Raw genomic sequence first — 22,558 nt, forward strand, 5'->3', positions numbered from 1 at the left:
GACAGAGCCCAGCCACACTGAGAAAGATTGAGCTGCCTCTTCCTCTTTTACCTCTTATATCCGTCTCCAATATGTCAACACTAAATCTTCCTCCTTCTGGCTCACCTTGCCTTACTCGTGCTTCCTCTTTCCTGCTATCTCACGACTATCCTTGATCCCTACTTCCACTCGTCACGTTCTCCTTATCACTATGCTTTCACTCCTGCTCTTTCCCTCTCTACTTTCCACAGAGTGTAACAGACATAAGTCAGTGCCTTGTCTCTTGCATGTTGACCCCAGAGTTGAAGATTGTCAGTGTAGAAGTAGAGAAAAGTTATTAGTAATTTGAAGATATGTTAAGATATTAACTAAACACTGCTGTAATCTACTTATTGCAAATGTGATATACAACAAACAGATGAGTTTATGTCATGAGTTAAAAAAACAATGAAGCTGTTCCTGCCCTTTTGTTGAACTTGTTTTCTCAGAGTAAGTGCTCAAGATCACCTTTGCTTGTACAAGACATTAAAACAGATGAGGGAGAAGCTGTCTGTTTACCTTTGCACACACTCACTGATGACTCTCTGCAAGGTCATTGAGATTAAATTAGCAACCTCTCATTGTCATAGAGGTTGTGCTGCTTAGCGTCTGTGTTGTAGAGACTCTATGATAACAGGTAGCACACATCCACAGGGTCACCTTGGGGATACGATTGGAGGAAGGGAAGAAGGAAGAAGTAACAGAGAGGAAGCAGAGGCAAAGACACGAGGGGGGGAGGGAAAGTAGCACATCAGTGGGAGGTTGTTGTAAGATTAGCGGGTTGGAGGCAGGGGGCTGGAGGATGATGGGTGCAACAGAGGGAGCGAAGGTAAAGGTTGAGAGGCCTGGAGGGACAAACAAAGGGGAACATCTCCCATTATCATCATCTCCCATCATCTTTTCTCTATCACACCATCATCCATCCTTATTCAGCCAAGTCCCCCCCCCCCCTCTCTCTCTCTCTCTCTTTCTCTCTCTCTCTCTCTCTCTCTCTCTCTGTTTGTGTGTGTAACTCCTCACTATGCTATAATGATAACTGCAGGATAATGAACAAGTGGTTAGCATATGAATCTATACTGATTGGGTAAAATTAAGCTCACAGATGAGCACACCCTTAAAAATTATAGGTGACTGTCCTCCTCTTCTTATTCCCTGTCTATCTATCTCATTCTTTCTTTCTTTCTCTCTCTCCCTTTCACCCTGATCCTTTCTTTGTCCATCTGATTGGCTGATTGGGAATTTCTAAAATGGGTCCAGTTAGAACATCACGACTTTGCTTACATATAGTTTGACTTTTTGGAGCCACTATGTATGCCCACACACACACACACCTGAGTATGTCATAGAATTGCATGTGTGTTTAACTGATGGCTCCATGAATGTGTTGTTGTTAATATCAATTAGTGTGAAGGCAGAGATGCTTCTAGCAAATAATAATATATCCACTGGCTGCACCATTCAAATACAAACACACGTTAAACCCAGTGAAGCGCATAGAATTACACACTGCACCAACGAGTGGTGTCCCCACTCATGAAGACCTCAATCGATACCTTCAAGTGCCATTTCACAGTCACACACACACACACACACACACACACACACACACACACACACACACACACACACACACACACACACACACACACTTATGTGCTTCCCTTATTAGTGGTTGCATGACACAGGTTTAAGGCATTACATGGTTTCACAATCCTCATTTCTCTCTTAGGGAGGAGCCAACATTTCAGCAGCATCTGTTGTACAAATGATGAATGAGCCAACATAATAGATACTGTAAATCAGCAATGTGAATTGAATTATTTTTGTGCATTTAGATTGTGTGAAAATAGAGAGGGAGAGAGAAAATGGTTAGCCTTCAATACTGCAACATCGCCCAAGGGAAAGCAGCAGCAGCAACAATAGCAGCAGCAGCAGAGCCCACAGATTCCCGGAGCTCTACGAAATGAAGCCATTTAGAGGGGGGGAGATGGGAAGGGAGATGGGCTGCAGGGAAGAGAGGGAGGTGGGAGGAGATGGATGGGTGAATGGAAGGATTAGAGGAATAGCTTGTCAGGCATTCAGTACACGCCTCCTCCCGTACACTGCTCTCACAAGGTGCCCTTCATGCATGCACACATGTGAGCATGTGCACGCACACACGTTAACACTGGCATGCGTACACGTGCTTTCAATGTGTGATAGGAAAAAATCCAGAAAATCTGCCCCATTTCTCAGATTTCCCCCTCACTTTGGACTTAGGCTCTCATCCATCGCACCATTAGTTCATTGCGAACATGATATGAAAAATGCAGCTAAAAGTCATGTCAGACTGCAAAGGCAAAGATCTAAACTGGCTCTGGGCTAAACTATTTCCCTTAAAGCCTAATCCAAAAATGTTAGACGCAAGCAAAAGAAAGACACCAGGATAATCTTCAGTAATGGAGAGTGCCATTACTTACTATATTCATTTGATCTCCCCCTTTGTCACTTTTTTACTTCTGTTCTCCTCAGTTGCCATCTCAGCAAATCCCCTCATTCCCTCCCTGCAGTGAACAAGCTGTATATGTGAGTTTGGTGGTTTTCTCTGCTCAAGGGACTAAAGAGGAAAGAGGATAGTCTGGAGAGGAGAACAAACAGTATATTACATCAGAGAAATACCTCTATCCTCTCCTCTCTTCCCCACTCTGTGTACCTCAGCAAGAGTGTTTTAGTAAAGCAGTTTAAGTCAGAAAATGAAAGCACTCTCACTCAGTATCTGGCTGAATTTCTTTATGTTATAAGGCTCGAAACATTCAGTCAAACAACAAAAGAATGACTCGAGTAAAGTAGCTTTCAAACAGTTTTTGCTTGTATAGAATTAATGTGCCCCTCTTTCTGTCTGTCTCTCTCATTTTCCCTCAGATAACAGTTTTCCGGATGGGGTCAGAGGGTCATCAAGACATCGACCTTGCCATCCTCACTGCATTACTCAAAGGTGGGTGTGTTAGTACAGTACAGGTGTGTGCTGGAGCATGAATGTACAGTGAGTGGCTTCCATTTCACTGTCACCCTCCAGGGATGTTGTTATTTGGAAGCTTCTGCACATAAAAGTGGGATGCTATCATTTCAGAAGGTATTCCTCTCACTGCCCCAGTTGAGGTGTATGTTCAAAGCACACAATGTTGCTACTTTAACAGTTCATAGCTCAGGAATAAAACAGATATATGTGCCTATTTTTTCTCTCTTAAAGCTCCATTTAGCAATTTTCGATAACTGTAGGGCAAGGAAGGTGAATCAGCATCAAGCCATGATAATATCATATACTGTATATCAGTTTATCAAACAGTTAAAGTACAATTAAACAATTAAAGATATGTAATTCTGTTTCCCGAGTCGTCCAGTAATAACTGCTTTTGTCCACCAACTCCTTAGAAAAATATTAGTCTCCAGTTGGTTAAATGTTCAACTTTCTTCATCATCCACCCCTTTAAGTAGGTTTTATTTTCTGACTGAGCAAGTTGTGTGCATTGGGCCTGCATGAGCTTACATGTTCAGGACGACTACCCCCAGTATTGTATGGGGGCCTGGTGAGCACTACCGGGAGTCAACCGTACAGATTACTGAACTAAAACAATGAGCTGCAATTGACAGAAAGCTGTATAAAGCAGCAAAGAGAGTGTTGATTCTCAGTGGGAACAGTAGTTCTTGTCCCCCTTTTATATCAAAAAAGTAATTTAATTTTCTGTGTTTCAAAAATATGCCTGTAAAAGTGTACTTCTGTAATTTTGTATAGTTTTTTTCATAAAGTACATAGGAGAGAACTACATTTATTACTCAGTTGCGTCCACATGACCAGTCAACTTTGATACGTAAAATCCACTCACAGCCTCTTTAAAAGAGCTTTAAATGAAATGTGGGGAGGTTGTGGCTCCAGTACCAGCCGTTTGCCTCAGACAAGCTTATTGTTGTTCAGGTTTCCTGCTTTATATGCTAATAAAACCTTGATATCACAACAACACCTGCAGTATAATCAATTAACATGAACACAGCTGCTCATTAACTTTGTGGCCAGAGAGGAATAATTAGAGGAAGACACTTACAGGCACCAGAAAATTGTGAAAAGTATTGCCTTTTATCCATCCCTTTTGAAGTGTATATTTCAATTGAATTCATTTATTATCAAATTAATTCCTAATGAGGTCAATAATTACTTTTAAAAAGGCATGCATGGCCTAACCATACTCTATAATTCTTAGAACTATGCAAGCCCCTATACTATGTCTGGTAACCCACAATCAGAGCATCTTATCTTTACATATATACAGCTGTATGAAGATAATGTTACACCGCCTTTCAGCGGCTTTACAACCACATATCACACTGCAGCACATGTCAAATAATGAATCAGCATGGCAACAGTAGCATATATTTTAGACTTAATATTGAATCACAAAATTGATAATTTGTCAAGTGCAGACAGAACAATTAAACTCAACCACCATTGTTCCTCCACCACCATCCTATTTCCCACTTCAATGTTTTCCCATGCTCCCACCCTCCCTACTACACACACACACACACAGGATTCATGGATCCATACTTTCGATTGGTTGTTCAGTAGCTTGTATTGATCATGGTTGGTCTTGCCTGGACTCTTCAAGGAGTAACTCTAACCAGGCCCACTGGAGTTTGAATGCATGCTCTTTCCCACACACATACCTGTACATGTGAACACAGACAGCACACACTTGTGTAATTGTGCGTAGAAACAGAGAGTCCTGCGGGACTGCTTAGCGATTCAGAGCATATGATTGACTATCTCAGGATTTGTTCCTCTGAGAAACATTTCATTCCACAGAGACTTAGAGTGAGACTGAACCACAGAGTTTGGTGAGGAATAGAGTGAAACAGAATTGCGTTTTACATAATTTATGTGTAACAGTCAAGATTCATGATTTCCTCAGCCCATGCATCCCTCCCTGATCTCCGTCTTTTTTTTTTTTACTGCTCTGTTACTTTTCCTGCGTATACCTCTCACTCATGTATTTTGTGGATCCTATCTGTTGATCTCTCCTGCATGGCATTTAGATGAATGAGTGAATGAGGGAATTGAAATCCAAACAAAGAGAAAAAGAGGGAGACAAAATAGGTTAATGGAAATAAAAAGGAAAAGATCAGAGAAGTTAAAGGATGAGAGAAGATCACCAGGAAAAAGGGCAAGAAATCGTTTATGGTAAACAGCATGAGGGTCATTTTACATGCAAGCCTCATTCTACAGTTGAGTGAATGGGACGCGTTAAGGCTTTTAGTGTAAAATGAAATCAGTCACATCCTGGCTGAGAGCTTTTTAAAACACTGGATTAGACTCCTTCGGTGGAGAACTAAGCTACTGCCTGAAGCTCAACAAAACACAGCAGAGTCAGGAACACACAGTGAGGAATGAACAGAGCAAAAGCGAGAAAAAAGAATAAAAGGATGTGAGAGAAAGATTTGGTAGCAGATAGAGTAGGAAGGAAACAGCAGCTAGGCACATCAGCTAGGAGTAACAGGGGGAGTTTAGAGTAATTGATGGTCTGCTGTCAGAGGTAGTCAATATTCTGAGGACTGTGTCCGTAAAGTCAGTTAACTGCAGTTCAGCCTCCCTGCAGGCAGAGTGAAGCCACAGGCCTTTGATAAAGCAAAGCCATCCTGCCTTTATATATACGTGTATCTCCACTAAAGCTGTTATTAGGGAGCTCTGCATCTTATTACAGAAGCAAGGGTCTGTCTGAAATCACACCATTAAGCTCCAGTAATGCTGTACAGGCCTTTAAGTCAGAGAGAGTGAAGTGTGAACAGTGTGAAGGGATGATACTGGTCTGCTTATTAAAAACTGCAGTCTTGTCTACACACAAGGGATTATTATACCTAATAATACATACAGTGGATTTCTCTAAAGGCTGAGATAATTGTTACTTTGTCTTTCTCATTTTGGGTACCTCCTCCCAGTGTTCAAGTAAATTATTAATGTGAACAGGAGACTGTTGTTTTCTTTTATGTCTCCCTGGTCAACACTGTTTAATGAGTGCAACTACAGAAGTTAACAGCTACTTTTAGAGGCTGGAGTGAGTGCTTTTTTATCGCACATTTAATCAGGGCTGCCAGGTTTTGACTTCAGCTTGGAGTGAGATTTGTTCGAGGGGGGGGCACTTCAGCAATATTTATTCTTGTTTATAATGAAATAAGCATTTTTGATGGACCCATTCGAAATCTCTCTAGCCTTATAAACCAGGATCTTATGGACAACACAACTTTACGTTTTGCTAATTTGTTTTTATTGAGTAGCATTTTCGATATGCACTCCAATTTAATCAAGAAACAGGCATGTGCACTTGTCTAGATTAGTTATATCAAGGGTGCTATGAAACCAAGAATGTATCAAGAACGGTTTATAATTGGGTAGATCAGAGCAGAGCATGATAATCAGAAGAATGACTATTTCATATTTGAAATTATATTTATAAAAACATTATCTAACCAAAATGGTATGTTACAGGCTACTAGGCCGTCTTCAAGGTCAAACAAGGACAAACAATGAATAGGGAATGTATAGTAAATAGCCTTACAACACATCAAAAAATGTTTGGAGAATTTAACCTGGTTAAACAATGTTAAACTTGAGCTTGAACGTCTAACAAATGCAACAAAGTACAAATTGTTTGCATGAATGAAATGGCTTCACAACCAACCTAAAAACCTCACTCCTCATTCATGCTGCGTGTGCACGTGTGCGAGAGAAGAGGGAGAGACGCTGTGCTGCTGCCAGAAGAGCTGCTGAGTGAGATTACTCTGAGCAGCATGCATGGGAAAAAAATGACAATATAAGAGATTTGTGTATTTTTTCTTGCTGAATAACTTGCTGCAGCATGGTGCTGCTGTTGCACTGCACTCTTCTTTTGACGCCACAACGTTATCAGTTATAAATGTTTTTCACTGCGTGACAAAATGGACGTGTGGCATGAGAAGGTGTGAAAAGACTCGATGAATGAGACTTTGCAGCCCTGTGTTTTTAAATTCAAGATGTTTTATATTAAAGTTCACTAAAGTTTAATTTTATATATATTATATATTAATTTTATATATATTTCTGTCTCACATACTGTACTTTCAACAGTATCTTTTTTTCTTCTGGGTTTTTTCCATTGAGTGAAGTGTTGAAGACTTAACTACAGCAAATATTTTATCACTGTTGTCTAAGCTCCTGCAAAAAAATATCTACAATATCTACCGACCCACTAGTACTACTAAATAATGTTCTTTAATTCGCAGTGTATTTCCCAGAAACTGTTTTTTTTGACAGATTTGCATCCACCATTCAGCCATAAACCATATAGAAAGACATCCAGCAAAAGCTGGCACAGTGATGAGAGATGCAATGCCATCCAAGGCTTGTCAGTGTTCCCTTAAATCTAGTAAACAGTAAATATATTTTCTTGCTTCAACTTCTTCTAGTATAATTTTTAGAAGTTCTGGTGCGTACAGAATGCCACTTTTTGATAATTTATTTTCATTTTCAATATATTATATATAATATAATATTATATATATATACTATACATATTTTCCCTTTTGCCGTAGTGCAAGTGTGTATTGTTCATTTTTTCTTTCTGCTGCTTCTGATGAGACATGTTTATGTTACCTGAGTAACAGAGTACTGTAAACGATGAAGTTTACTGACACAGAAAACTACAGGAACAGCTGTATTTCACATTATGCAGGCATGAGATGGGGTGTTAGATTAATTGATACATCAAAGAGGGACCACCCATCAGTCTCCAATAGAAAGATACCTTTTGTCTAGAAACGTGCACAACAGTCACAGCCAAAGGCAGGAACAGAGAAGGAAAGCTGTCAGCAGACAGGCAGTCTACCAAGCCTGCAGTGATGGTTGATGAAGCTTCTGCAGCCTAAAAATGAAGCCCTCAGCCCCAATACTTCAACAGGAGAGGTAGTAGCTATCATTAGTCAACAGCTATAGCAGCAATTGATCTACAATTGCAGTTTAGAGCAGCACCACAACAGTGCAATACAAATCAGATTAATACTAAAAAAAAAAAGCTGAACATCAATAAACAATTTTGATTCAAAATAATGCTACACACAAGGAGAAGCTGCAACAAAACCACTATCATATCTCACACCCAGAAGTATATTGATTTTGTCTGTACGGGAACACTACAACGGTATAAAAGCACAAAATACATCGATCTACAGCTACTATCTCTCAAATAAGATTGAAATGTATGAATCAGCAAAAGCATTCAGCAGGGGTAATGAGAATATCAGCAGATTAAGAGAAAACCAAATGAACAGTAAAGACAGATCGAAGTTGCAGCAATGAAAGTACTGAACCAATCAGCATGATGAACAGTTGCATGATTGTAATCCATACTATCATGGCCTATGTTTCACCATCAATGCTTAAGAAACCCTGACCGCCAAACATACAATATTTTCTGTCAGCTCATTCATTTCCTCCCTCAGGTGCCAACGCCTCAGCTCCTGACCAGCTGAGTTTGGCTCTGGCATGGAACAGAGTCGACATTGCCCGCAGTCAGATCTTCATCTATGGACAGCAGTGGCCTGTGAGAAACACACACAGTACAATATACATGCAACAGTAATATTGCCTTCATACACAGGGCTTGTTTCTGAGTTTGCCCTCGCTTCATCCTCCACAAAATTGATACTAAAGTGTAAGTACTTCACATTAAGATAAAATAATTAACAAATAATTTTAAAGAGAAAGTCAATAAACAGCAGATAAAAGGATACTTAAAACTTTTAAAGACACATTTATTGCATTTGGATGCAGAAGCAGCTCAAAATCAGCTATGTAAAGAGTTCAGCAACTGACAGATTGTTACAAATAATGGATTTCAGTGTTAATTTTTTGAACAGAATTGTAAAAAATTATGCTTTTCTTGCAGTTTTCAGTTGCATAATGACAGACTATCTTTCAAAATGTTAAACCACATAAAACCATAGCAGAAACAAAATCTAAGGGATAACATGAAATTATTCTAAGAAAAATATATGTGGCACATAAAAAACTAAAACATTGCTCTAAATAATATGGGACTGGGAGAACTCATCTAAAAATAGGACATATTACACTTGCACATCAATGTTAGCTGATTTATATTGTTCGATGTACTGTTGTTGTTGTTTTATGTGTGTCTTGTAAGGTGTCGTTGAGTGCTTTGAAAGGCGCCTTTAAATAAAATGCATTATTACTATCAATATTATTACTTGATCAGTGTTTATTTGTCCGTACTGTACTGTATATACAGTACCAGTCAAAAGTTTGGACTCTATTTCTCATTCAAGTCAATGAGAAGGTGTGTCCAAACTTTTGACTGGCACTGTATGTAAAGTGTGTAGTATCATAAGTATCAGTAGCTGTATATGCTCAATCTCATGTTCCTTAGGTTGGCTCCCTTGAGCAGGCAATGCTGGATGCCTTAGTTCTGGACAGAGTGGATTTTGTCAAGCTGCTGATTGAAAATGGAGTCAGCATGCATCGTTTCCTCACACTCTCCAGACTGGAAGAGCTTTACAACACGGTAATAACAAATACACATAACAGCAGTGACAACATAGAAAACAAACAAACATACTGTATCATCACTGGAATTATTTGTATATCCCGATATGTTCTGATTGATTTTCATTCAACAGAGACATGGACCGTCCAACACGCTGTACCACCTTGTCAGAGATGTCAAAAAGGTAAGACCATCTCTACCATCACTTCAGCTGTGTGGCTGTTCAGGCATACCTTGCGGGAATGTTGGCTTGAGTGTGTATATTAAACAAGACATGTTTGAGTACATAGAGTTTCAGTTGCTTTTTTTCTTCTTTTTTTATTGCGGTGTGTTTAGTTACTCTGTTTGCATCTGTTTGTTTGTTTTCATCTTGGTAGCCCTAGTTGCTGTTAACTGCAAATAGAGGCCGGCTTTTCTCTTTCAGCTGGAGTTAAAGGCTGCAATGGCTGCGTAGAGCTATGCACGACTCTCATCCCCTTTAGGACTCTTAAGCAATGTGCTCTGTTCTTTCTCCAAGGCAAACAGCACTGCAACAAACAAACACTACATGTATTAAACATTGTTTTATCCACAGAACTTCAATTTAAGCAAACTGAAGCTGCATCGGAACCACTGTGAGGCTGAAAACTTAGTAAACACCCAATTAATACTTTTTTAATTGTATTTGTATTATTGACATCATTATTACGTGTGGTCTCTTTATACACAGTTCAAACTTGAATAGTGAAATTGTGCATTCCGATACATAGAAAAGATATTTTTGTATCACCACTGTATTATTTTCATGGTGAAGATGATGAAATGCCCTGATCATTTAACCCAAGTTTACTTTACTTTACTTACTTACTTAGTTTATTTTTTCTGCATTTCTCATCCAGCATCTTGATTATTACTGGTTATAAAAGAAAGCAATGTAGACTTTTACGTTCAGCCTATGTCCGAACGCCAATTAGGAGTGATCCCACTGTTGAAAGATGATGGAAGGGTCAGCTGCACCGGCATTAGCACTGAGAGGCGTTCATTAATTAAAGTGTTACTGATTACAATAATGCCGTGTGCACCTCTGGGAGTCGTTGAAGGCTGGATGCTGTAATCACTCCTTCGTTAACTCCTCTCTGCCTTTAAACACAACTCTGGTCTGAAGTTGGCACAGAGAGTAAGTGTAGTTTATATGATACAACACCTCACAACACTTCACACAAACACACTCTGTAGTGCATGGCAAAACATCACCATCTACTTTTTGCAGAGCTGCTTGTTAGAGAATAGTGTTTGTGTGCTGTTGTTGTTGTTGTATCATAGTATGACGCTAATTAGATTTCACTGCTATCCCTCGGGTCGGGTCACCATGTCATCGCCGTCTCCTTCCTTTCTCATTAATATTTGGCCATGCTGTCAACAATTGGCAGTTATTATTTTGATTCAGAAGCAGGTGTTGTTCTAATAACTGCTGTAAGGGCTGCTCTCAGATTTAATCTGGTCTGTTCATTAGACTGTGTCAAAGTTGAGTCAGAATAAAGGGAGAGTCACAGAGATTGGCTTATGGAGTACAGCTGCCGAAGCAGAAATTGGTTTCCTGTAGAGTAAATTAACTGAGTTTTGCAGCCAAAGGTTGGTAGCAATACACCTTGTGCCTTGGATCTCATATCTTGAAATTTTGGGAGCAAATCCAAATGTAACTTGGCAGTGTTACCTCTCCGTTTTCTTTGCTAAATGACTGTATGTAAGAATGAGCCAGAGTATTTGGGTAGTTGATTAGTAATGTAGGTAATCAGCTGACTTGAGGACTGGGCTGGGAAACACTGACCTAGTGTACATTGCAAAACAGAAACATAAGTTATCTGTATTGTGATTATCTTGTGACCTTACAAAGAAATCTGGCCAAAAATTACAACTTAAAAAGGGTTTAGGTGCTTGGGTTTTAAAGGTTTTGCAAATGGTGACGTACTCACTAATGCAAGGGCCATGCCATAGGACTCAAAGTTCACTAACTCCACTGGAGAGGAGAGAGTGTGTGTGTATTCACAAACAGTGTAAATAAACCATTATTAGCTTCAGCTTCACCACCAGAGGGATTTAAAAGAGGGCTCTGCTGACCGCTGACTGCTGCATTTTGAACTACATCAGCAGGATGAGGAGGTGATTCTTTGTGTGCTCACTTTGAACTCCGGTATGTATAAAAAAGACAAGCAGTATCTGTGGCTCTCTTTACTTCAAAGTGTTGTCAGTTGGCCTACAGGGCTTTAGTAGCAGTGCTTCTTGGATTTACTTTGCTGCAGCCAATGAAGTTGAATCTTTGGATATGAGGGCATGGTAGGGATGAGGAGGACAGAGATCTCACATCTGATTGCAGAAGCAGTGGAGATGTTATCAGGGTAAAGATGTGTAAGGTAATTGGTGTAGCTCAAAGGAACAGTGGGGGTCAGGATAATGACTACAGGATCCAGGGTTGATGTTGAGGGCACGGACGTTGACATGGTTATAGTCCTCATGTGAAAAGACTTTTCAATAATGATTCGCTCATCCAGTGTTAAAAGTTGTCTGTCTTTCCATGCTATTGCCCCTCTCTTCCAGGCTAATGAGTCATTACTACTTTCTCTTTCTTTTCTTCTCTTCAAGACTGCATTGAACCTCTCTGAGAAGATCTTATTATTTCCTGAAATGCAAATTAGGACAGATCATTTACTTTTTTACATCCTTTGTAACCATGCTGAGAAATGATATTCTCTCTATGAATCAAGTTTTCATTTTCCCCTCATTCATTTTCTGCTCTTTTATTGGATCTAAGAGAACAAAGCACAGCCAATACCTTACCTAAAACAATTATGATGTAGAAGTTTCTACACTGATCCACGTAGTTTAAAAAGAATCTAAAAACCTAAACAAAACAACTTGGATGAAATAACAATTTAGTTTAAGAGGCTGGAAGAGAGATCTCGCCTGAGAGTTTCTGTGTGTCTCCTTTCCCCTGCTCATGCTTATCGTGCGGTATACTCACTGACATTGTGTGTTCTTTCCAAGCGAGAATATCCAGGGTTCAGTTGGATCTACTTCAAGGTGAATCCGATAATCACGTTTTTTTTTTCATAGCCAAAAACAGTTTGATATGGATTTTGTGAAGTGAGTGTGTGAGATTTGTTTTATACTCTTGTTTCGCTCTTGTTTACTTTTCCTTTATTAATGAATTGAGATGAGTTGTTGGCTGTTAACACTGTCTGGTTTTGTAGGGAAACCTGCCCCCGGACTACCGCATCAGCCTCATCGACATTGGACTGGTCATTGAATACCTTATGGGCGGGGCATACCGTTGTAACTACACCAGGAAGAGATTCAGGACTCTATACCACAACCTCTTCGGACCAAAGAGGGTGAGCAAATTATTCTCACCTGCAGCAGCATCTCACTATTTAATGCTAATGTGTGGAAGTAAATGTCATTAATCAAAGGAAGAATATCAGTGAAATTAGTCTCATGAGCAAATTGGCCCTGATGAGGACAAGATGGAAAATGTAGACAAATTATGTTTTAATAATAAAATGTTAATCAGGGGTTGTGCACTCGTGTAAACTTCACCTTGCTAATGCAATTAGTAAATTAGAGTGTACATTTAGATTTGGTTCATTGTGACATGAAACACAGAAGACGCCAGCCTGCAGTTTGCTGTAAGTGTGTTACGTGATATTTGGAGGAAAGATGACAGCAATTCTGTGAGCACTTTACTGAATTTCATGAATCAAAATCAACTATATACAACTATATGTCGTTATGTAGTTTTTAGACAGCAAGTGTCATTTTTACGAATGATGATGTTTTCTTACATAATGGATTGACTTAAATGGCAGGACAGAATAACTTTTCCAGTGTATAGTTTGATCTTGAAAGTGTAAATTACAGCTGTTTTACTTCATGATGCTTCTAGCTAGTATAGCCCTGGATTGGACTGTTGAAATGTTTTAGTCTGATATTAAAATTACATACAGTACTTAGAGAAACGCAACATGATGTGAAGGAATTTATCGTCATGTTTTGCTGAGTAGCTGTCACTGAATTCACATAAATTGTTATCCTAAGTAATCAAAGTGCTGTTCATCAGCAGAGGTCAAACATAAGAGTGGTCCTCCTCTTATTCTTCATTTCCTCTTTAAGCAGAGTGGCAGCACAGCTCCTATTATTAACTTGGTGCAACAAATCATCCATCTATAGCAGTGGCCCTCCATCATGTGCCATCATAACCCCAAGAAAATACACACTTCATACCAACCACTACAGAAACTCATCTCACTGATTAGCACACCTTTAACCAACTGATCATTGAAATCATGTGCTATACCATTTTAACACATTTTACATTAAATGGTATATGCTCATGTTTCGTTCTGATGTATAATTCTCTCATTCAGCCTTAGTAACTTACACGCTGCCCCAGGTGTGATGAAGATAGAAATATACAGTACACAGCTGTGTCTGAAACACCAATGTTTCTGCTTGATGGTGCACCTTTGTGTTTGTGTATTTGAGTGTTTGTGAGTGAGTGTGTGTACGTGCGATGTCATGTGCCTGTTTATCTCATTGTGCCTCTGCCATGGCAGCAACAAAGCAGCTGGAAAGACGCAGATAAAGCGAAAGCAAAGAAACGGGACAGAGACTGAGCAAAGAGGCAAAATGAGAGAGAGAGAGAGCAGATTCCAATTTAGCTGTGATTTTCTAGATGAAATGAACGTGCGAACACATAGTCACATGGCGCGCATGCACACGAGCGCACACACAAATACATGTTAACAAAGAACAAAGCCTTGAAATAGATGCAGATATCAAAATCCCCACAGGAGACCTGGGCTATTTTTACCAACTCAGATGATGGCTCATGAATGCATAATTCATACATGCCCTGCTTTAATACAGATACACAGTACTGTACCAAATGCACAAATAGGTTCAGTTTAAACACATGCAAACAGACAGCTGGAGGTTTTTGCTGTATGTATAGTACACTGTCACTCACACCAGTCCAGAATGCTTTCCCTCATTGTTAAAAAAAACTACTAAATTGAAAATGAGTGACTTATGAGTTACCATATGAAACATTATATCTGGTCTCATGTGAGTGAGTCTGTCATTCTGCACTGTGTTGTGCTTATAGAGTAAATTGCTCTATAAAATACATTCGACAAGGTGTTGTTCTGTTTGTTTATGTTTGTGTTGCTTTTCTAGCCCAAAGCCCTGAAACTGCTGGGGATGGAGGTGAGTGTTGATCTCATCAAGGTTGTTATTCAGTCATTCCTTCACTGTTCTTCTTCCTCGTCTGAAACACAGTCTTCTCCCTCAAAAATGTTGGGTGTCTAGTCGGTCTGTAGAAAACCCTCTCTGCAAAAATAAATACATATTTCTTTTAATTTAATTTAGTGTGTGTTCTAAAGGAAGAACTTGAGGCATATTACATTTATTTTGCTGTCAATCTGTATTCACTTTTAAGCCAGTTGAAGGCTTGTTGTATAATAAAATAAGCAGACATTTTACACTGCCTTGTACAGAGTTATTTTCAAATTACATTTTTTGAAAGATATATGAATGACAAAAATGATTATGTCCACATAAACATCTCTAGACAGTGTAAATGTCTGTAGATAACTCACATTATGATACATGTCAGAGCAGCCCAGTCACATTGAACTAAATAGGTATTGGCTGACCTAACAGGATTATCTAATAGATGGTTTGTGTACTCGCATGCATCCATGGTGTACACACCATGAGATATCCACATTATAAAACTTTTATCACAGCATGTGTCTACAGTTTCCTCAGAGGTATTTATATCTAACGTGCATGGCTGTCCGTTCCTTTGTAAGTCTGCCTGTTTGAAATCTGTCTCCCTGTCAGTGTGTGTTCTGTCTCTGTGTGCCTGTTTAAATCTACTTCTTTGCCTCAACATTTTGTTCTGGTTTTTTTTTCCTAAGCCAATTTGTCCTCCAATCAGCATGGCAACCTGCCCATGGAACAGAATATGTAAAATGTACTGCTTTTAACACCCGACACCCATTATTGTTGAAAATTAAAATTTATGATCCTGCAATCATTTCTAAATGTCCATATAAAAACAACAATTTTCTAACATAGTATAACCATATATTTCTTTGTCCAGATAATCTGTCTCAAAGCAAGCAGCAGTTGTAGAGGCACTGAAGATCATTTCTCAGATGTCTATAATTGACCAACCATAAGTGGTCTTCAGCTGTTAAAATGTGAAATTATTTGAGATCAATACCGCCCTGCTGATATGCTATTTTAAGCACTAACTGGCAGTGTTAGTCTCTCCAGAGACAGTGAGTGAGTGGTTATATCTGGTAGAGTGATATGTTTCTATTCCAAAGGAAAAGAAAAGTAAAAAAAGAAAAAAGAGAGAGAGATAGAAAATATTCAAGAGTGTATAAGACCATGCCTGTTGTTTGTTTTTTATGTGCAGCACATTGTCCTTTCACCTGTCTCCTCCAAAGTCTGACTTTCCCTCTACATTCAACTAACTCTCATCACATGGAGGGTGAACAGCTTTGAAAAAATCTGCACTGGATGATATGACCACTCTAGACATATTCTATGTCTGATGTGGCTAAACCCAGGAAAAGACTGTCAGAGCTCAAATTTATCTTAGCTTTACAGTTTCTTAAGATTGCCATGTAGTTACCATTCAGACCCTAAGCTTTGAAATAGTTTGAAGAGTTCAGAATCAAACACTTAAATGTAGTCCTGTTGTGCTGTATTTATGGAAATTAAAATCTAGAACAAACCATCACCAGAAAATATATGCGTGGCTGTCTCACATTTTCATCCCCTCTCACTTGTCGTGGATCTCCACCAGGATGATATGCCAATCCGCAGAGGCCGTCAAAAAACGACACGCAAACGAGAGGAGGAGGTCGACATCGATCTGGACGACCCCGAAATCAACCACTTCCCTTTCCCCTTCCATGAGCTGATGGTGTGGGCCGTGCTGATGAAACGTCAAAAGATGGCTCTGTTTTTTTGGCAGCACGGTGAAGAGGCCATGGCCAAGGCCCTGGTAGCCTGCAAGCTCTGTAAGGCCATGGCACATGAAGCATCTGAGAACGACATGGTGGATGACATCTCCCAGGAACTAAACCACAACTCCAGGTCGGTTACATGAACACTACACACACACACACACACACACACACACACACACATATAAGGCCATCTCTGCTTGTGTGGGCCACCATATCATCTTGCCTTGGCTTTAAATACAGTACTCCAACATGTTGTGGGCTTGAGAAGGTCTGTTTCAAATGATTGAGGGGGGTCTAGACAGGAAACATCAACCCCCCACACACTACAGCACATAAAAACGGATGCACACACACAAACACACTAACATGCCTTAATTCCTGGAAAATGACCTGTTTCAGACTACTGCAGGCTCCCATGGGATGTAAATGACACACATACAGAAATCTAATGACATGCATCATCGTTAGTTAAGCATATGCATTTGAGATGAAGGTAATCACCTAGAGATGCGAATGCTGGCTACGGAAATAACTGTTCATTAGGGGGGATTTTTTCAGATACTACAAATGAAGCACAGCCACACCAACCCCCAGTTCCCCCAACACACACACACACACACACACACACACACACACACACACACACACACACACACACACACACACACACACACACACACACACACACAGTTTCAAAGAAGAGCCTTAGAGCTGGCATATTTTGAGTGTACTTTCCACTGAGAATTTGGCTGCCTTCCTTCGAACATTTTATATTTTTTTTCTGTTTTTCTTATTTCTATATCTGTCATTTTTACATGTGTGAAAATATTTGTGTGTCAGTGTGTCTGTGTGTGTGTATATATAAACTCAAGGGAAGGAATGTTTGTGGGATATTTATAATGTGTGTTACATACATACAGTGATGCCTACATTATGTAGGAAGTTCTTGCTTCTTGAGTCACTTGCCAACAAACTGTGTGAATACACAATTGTATATTCACATTTTATATGTCATGGTTTATCATTTAAGTCATTTATACAGTAACACTGCTGAACTGGGTCATGTGCTGTGTATCCAGGACATTGTGAGCCCTTGCTTTCTAAGTCCTCCAAAGCCCAGCAGCATTAGTGCTTTATTATACACATTAAACTAAACAGGAGTGATTGCCTCTCAGTGTAGTGTACAATATTGCGTTGTGTATTTGTGAGTTTTCTTGCATGTGTGTCTGTGAGGCAAAATGTCCTAAAATTATGATGAACTTCATCTGATTGATGTCTTTATTGTCTGGAATGGGACGTATTAAAAAGCTGGTGCTTTATGTTTGTCTGCAGTTTTGTTTATGTGTGCGTGTTTGTGTGTATGTGAGTGTGTTGACCATAATACTCTTCCCATTTTTTTACCATTTTCTTATATTTCCGCCTCATTTATGGAAGGAATATTTCATATCAGCTCTGTTCTCCTGTAATCGTAACTTTGGAATGAAATCTCAGAGTAAGTTCTGCAAACAGTCTTTCTTGTTTCTGCAGAATACATACAGTATGTTATAATCTTCAAAAATAAGCTTTCCAAACCTCTTCATCTTGGACAAACATAATTACCAGTGAGAATTTGGGAGCTCTTTGCTGTATCCATGTGTGTGCATCTAGTAAAGAAATTATATATGCTTGTCACGTAATGCCTCGGTCATGCCTGTGTGTTGTTGCGCAGAATGTTTTTGTATCTTGTAAGTGAAAGTGTGGATGTGAAGCTAATCTTCCTCAGATTTTGGCCAGATGGTCAGTGATGTCTGGACCAGTTTAATTTCATTTTTACATGTAGGGAGTATATTCCTGTCTCTCTTCATGTCTCTCTGTGCCTGTATATGTCCTGCATATGATTCCTTAGAGAGTTTGCCCAGCTGGCAGTGGAGCTCCTAGACCAGTCCTATAAACAAGACGAGCAGATGGCCATGAAACTGCTGACTTACGAGCTGAAGAACTGGAGCAACGCCACCTGCCTGCAGCTGGCGGTAGCAGCCAAACATAGAGATTTCATCGCACACACCTGCAGTCAGATGCTCCTGACCGACATGTGGATGGGACGCTTGCGCATGCGCAAGAACTCGGGCCTGAAGGTAGTTGGAATGGGGCAGATGTTTGGGATAACCTGTTGGTAAAGAAAACAAAATTACACTTCACAATGATTATAGTCTACGGTTTTAGAGTTGAATTGAAATGCTTGTATCCCATCAAACTGTCTGGAAAAAGTTGTGCAGGGATTCTCTCACCGCTAAGGTCGCCTGTACCTGTGCAGCTGCTTGGTGGCTAATACTAAGATGAGAATTAGCAGATGTGATGCATGAAAACATTTCTGTAGATGATTTCTAAATATTGTAAGCTGCTTCGGACACAATATACCATTATTAGACGTAAAGCCTGCCTGATACACTGTATTATTATATTACAAATATATCAGTACATATACAGTAATGGCGTGGGTGTAACAAGAAACTGTAGTTCAAAATGCCAAATACAAGTTAGAGTTAATTTAGTTTTTAGTTTGTCCACCAGAGAACACTAACAAGTTATTTTTTCAGCCGTAAAATGTAAAATCAGTACATGTCACAATCTTTTGAATATTAACAAATGCATTTTTTTTTTTAGATTTTTTAAAAACTGTTGAATATAAATATCGGTATCAGTCTCAAAAATCCTGTATTAGTCTGATCCCGTATTAGAAGTCATGCAGCATACACAGTACAGCAGGTATAAGGTACAGTAGTTATGTCCTTGATGAATCTCAGGCATCAGTCTTGTACAGAAAAAATATACTTCCTTTCAAATTGTTCATCTACATTTTATGCATATTCCTCTTCATAAATATGACTACAACTATACATCACAGGCAGAGAAAAATGGGCTCTTAACCAAACAAAGTTTTTGCAATAAGGAATTTATAACGTACAGCAAGAAGCCCGAGTGTGTGCCTGGTTATATTTGTGGTTTAACTATGATGACTCATCGTCAAGATTGTGGAGGGAGTGCACCGGACTGTGAAAAGCACTGTAGATGGGTCACTACTGACAGTTTTTTGGGAGCACAGGACTCAACACACTTACTTCACATCAGTCAGACCTTTCCCAATCATATCACAACCTTTGATTTTTATACTGGATTCTGGTAACATCTGTTTGTAATCCTGTAGTTTTGGTTAACTTGAATAGAGATTGCTGTAATCTGTGACAGTTGGTCATTCAATTTGTGTTTTCACCCAGTTAAGTGTTCTGACATGATTTTCCAAGTACATGTATACATAGTTTGCCCAGACGAAACTAGAAGAAGTGATAGAATAATTTATGTATATTTTTATTTAACTTGCAGTAAACTAGTTTAAGCATTTCAAAAGGAATGACTGATTGATGACGCAGATGAGTTCATCTGGGTGAAATGATGTACTTGACGACAGACTGTGAAACCCAAAGCTCAGACAGTCAAGGTTACTTGTGATGGTGCAGAGGAGGATGATCAGGCAGAGAGACATTTATCGTTGCATTGAGCTACGGAGGAACATTTAGAATGTGATGAGTGTCTCGGCGAGGTGGTGCCCCTGGTTGAACTTCCGCCATAACTTCATTAGTATAAGCTTTCTCTGATCCAGAGGGAACAGAGGACTGACCTTAATAACTAAAAAACCTTGAAATTGTGTCCCACATATTTTATATCAAGGCCTATGTAGGTGAGCATCCTTTTGAGTGGAGTGGAAAGCTTTCAGTTAAGACTGGTAGTCGGGTTTTTGGGAAATTTTGTTCATGTGGGTTTTCCAGATGTCTGGGGGTGAGGTGATAAGAGGCAGCTGTGCAGATCAGGGAGGTTAGAGTTATTTATAATGAAGAGTTACCCTGGGAGTTGCTGAAGGCACAGCTGGGTTCACACTCATCATAGACAGAGTGAGACAGGGTGATGGGTCTGACTAGCTTCTCAGTGCAGGGCAGACTACACATACTTTAGGTTTGGTTTGGCCTTTGCAGGAGGAAGAGAGAGGGAGCCGGAGAGGAGAAAAGGTGCTCTGCTAAGACATGCTCACTGGAGCAGAAAGACAAAAAAGAAACCATAAGTGGAACAAACAAGATTCTTTGCCCCCTGGTGTTTATGATATACAGTAAATAACATTGTCAAAATGTGTGCAGTTCTGTGAGTTGCTTTAGTTGTGAGGGCAGTCTGCTCAGACTTCTACCACTGTAATCCATATCAGAATATCGGTCTCTGGAGACTCTGAAGGGACATGAAATGTAAGGATGAGTACATTGATTTCTTAAAACGTCAAGTCTGACAAGCTATTGACATCCTTTCCTTTGATCCCTTGACATGACTGATGACAAGAGAAGCTGATACATCACTTTCCATGTAGTGGTTATAATTGTATTTTGTATTGGTCACTACCCCCGTTGTTTGACCCTGAAACTGTCCTTTTCATACAATCAGTCAGGTTGTCTCATCTAACTTTACTCACAGCTTTGCAACTAAATCATCATGATTATATACCTCATCTAATCAGAATTTAATATAAACTAAACTTTAATTAATTAAAGCTCTGTTGAATTTTCAGCCAGTGCACTAAAAACAGCTAGAATTATCTTAAAACACTGAACAGACAGCTGCTTCCAGAGATGAGGAGACGCTTGATTACTCTGCTCTCCATCTTCTTCTTTTCCCCTTGTTATTTTACTTTGCCATTGTGGTTACAGCCTCCCTCCTGCTTTTCTTGTTTGATTATTATGTATCTGAAGTGTTTACAGCACGCCTGCCTCCTTTATCTGCTCTTGCTGTGTGTCCATCATGGCAGCACAGTACCCTTGCTGCCTGTCCGAATTGACTTCCACAATGACAGCCCTCACTTGACCTGTTGTAAATACCAAAGCTTTGTCATTCAGTGCAGCCAGGGGTTAAATGATGTTATAAGTGTGAGCTCCACATGTGCAAGTCGCAGACTGATAATTAAGGTTAGTTTGTTCCAGACTCTCTGTGTCCTAATTTCTGCAGCGCTGCTCATGAAATTGTACATCTTTATCACATCTGTCATTTGTCACTTCCAGCTCTCCTCCCTAACATTTCCTCCTGCTCCTCCTTCCACTTCCTCTCTCCCACACCCACACAGGTAATCTTAGGGCTGCTTCTGCCACCGTCCATCCTGAGCCTGGAGTTTAAGAACAAGGATGAGATGTCCTACATGCCCCAGGATCAGGAGGCCTACCTGCAGGAGAAAGAAGAGGAGGAGCCTGAGAAGCCAGTCAAGGAGAAGGAGGAGGAAGACATGGAGTTCACAGTAAGATCTTACTGTGAGGCGCAGTACAACTCCGTGGTGAGAGAACCCACCTCAGCCCCGCATCTCAGAATTTATACACATATTCAAACTTCAGACATTACACACAGTTCAGATTGTTAAACACATCGTTGAACACATAGCCCAGATTCTGTGGTCTTTTTGTAAATATCTGTTGTGGATCTAATGCTGTGTTATACAGTCCACAGCAAGATAACGATATGCACACACATTCGCACACAATTCTCCACACAGACATACTTGTTTCTCTATTCTGGCCAACTGGACCCTTCCAGCCAAATTGGCCTTTCCTGTTTCTTGTCGTCTCAGAAAAGACATGGTCGTGGAGTTGTAGCGTCTCAGTCTGTCGCCGCTTGTGGGTTCCCTCCTGTATGTTTCTCCTTCTATCTATCTCCCCTATTTCTCTCTCTGCCTTTCTTTTGGTCCCTCTTGTTCTCTGCCAAGCTCTCCCTTTGCTTCTTTTGTCTTCTTCTCTTCTCTATTTCTTTTGCTTCCAATCTCTTTTTCTTCAAAACTCCCCCTCTTTCCAGCTCTTTCTGTCTTTCTCCCTCTTCCCAAGCTCAGTTCTGATTGAGGTACAGTACTGTATGCCAGCCGATTGCTGCCCCTCACTCTCTCCCATCAGCAATGGC

General features: G+C 39.8%; 1 protein-coding gene across 1 annotated transcript in view; it reads left to right on the forward strand.

The window, feature by feature from the left end:
- The window catches only part of trpm3 (transient receptor potential cation channel, subfamily M, member 3), a 124,772-nt gene that overhangs the window by 91,053 nt on the left and 11,161 nt on the right, over positions 1-22,558 (forward strand). Inside the window, exons 9-18 of the mRNA XM_062418331.1 lie at positions 2,920-2,992; positions 8,521-8,621; positions 9,468-9,602; positions 9,718-9,768; positions 12,606-12,641; positions 12,812-12,952; positions 14,796-14,825; positions 16,441-16,733; positions 18,492-18,720; positions 21,741-21,944. Coding sequence (XP_062274315.1) covers positions 2,920-2,992; positions 8,521-8,621; positions 9,468-9,602; positions 9,718-9,768; positions 12,606-12,641; positions 12,812-12,952; positions 14,796-14,825; positions 16,441-16,733; positions 18,492-18,720; positions 21,741-21,944 — 1,293 coding nt within the window. The remainder of the gene's footprint in view (positions 1-2,919; positions 2,993-8,520; positions 8,622-9,467; positions 9,603-9,717; positions 9,769-12,605; positions 12,642-12,811; positions 12,953-14,795; positions 14,826-16,440; positions 16,734-18,491; positions 18,721-21,740; positions 21,945-22,558) is intronic.

This window comes from Scomber scombrus, chromosome 4 (genome assembly GCF_963691925.1).
Source record: "Scomber scombrus chromosome 4, fScoSco1.1, whole genome shotgun sequence".
In the NCBI taxonomy this organism is placed as follows: Eukaryota; Metazoa; Chordata; class Actinopteri; order Scombriformes; family Scombridae; genus Scomber; species Scomber scombrus.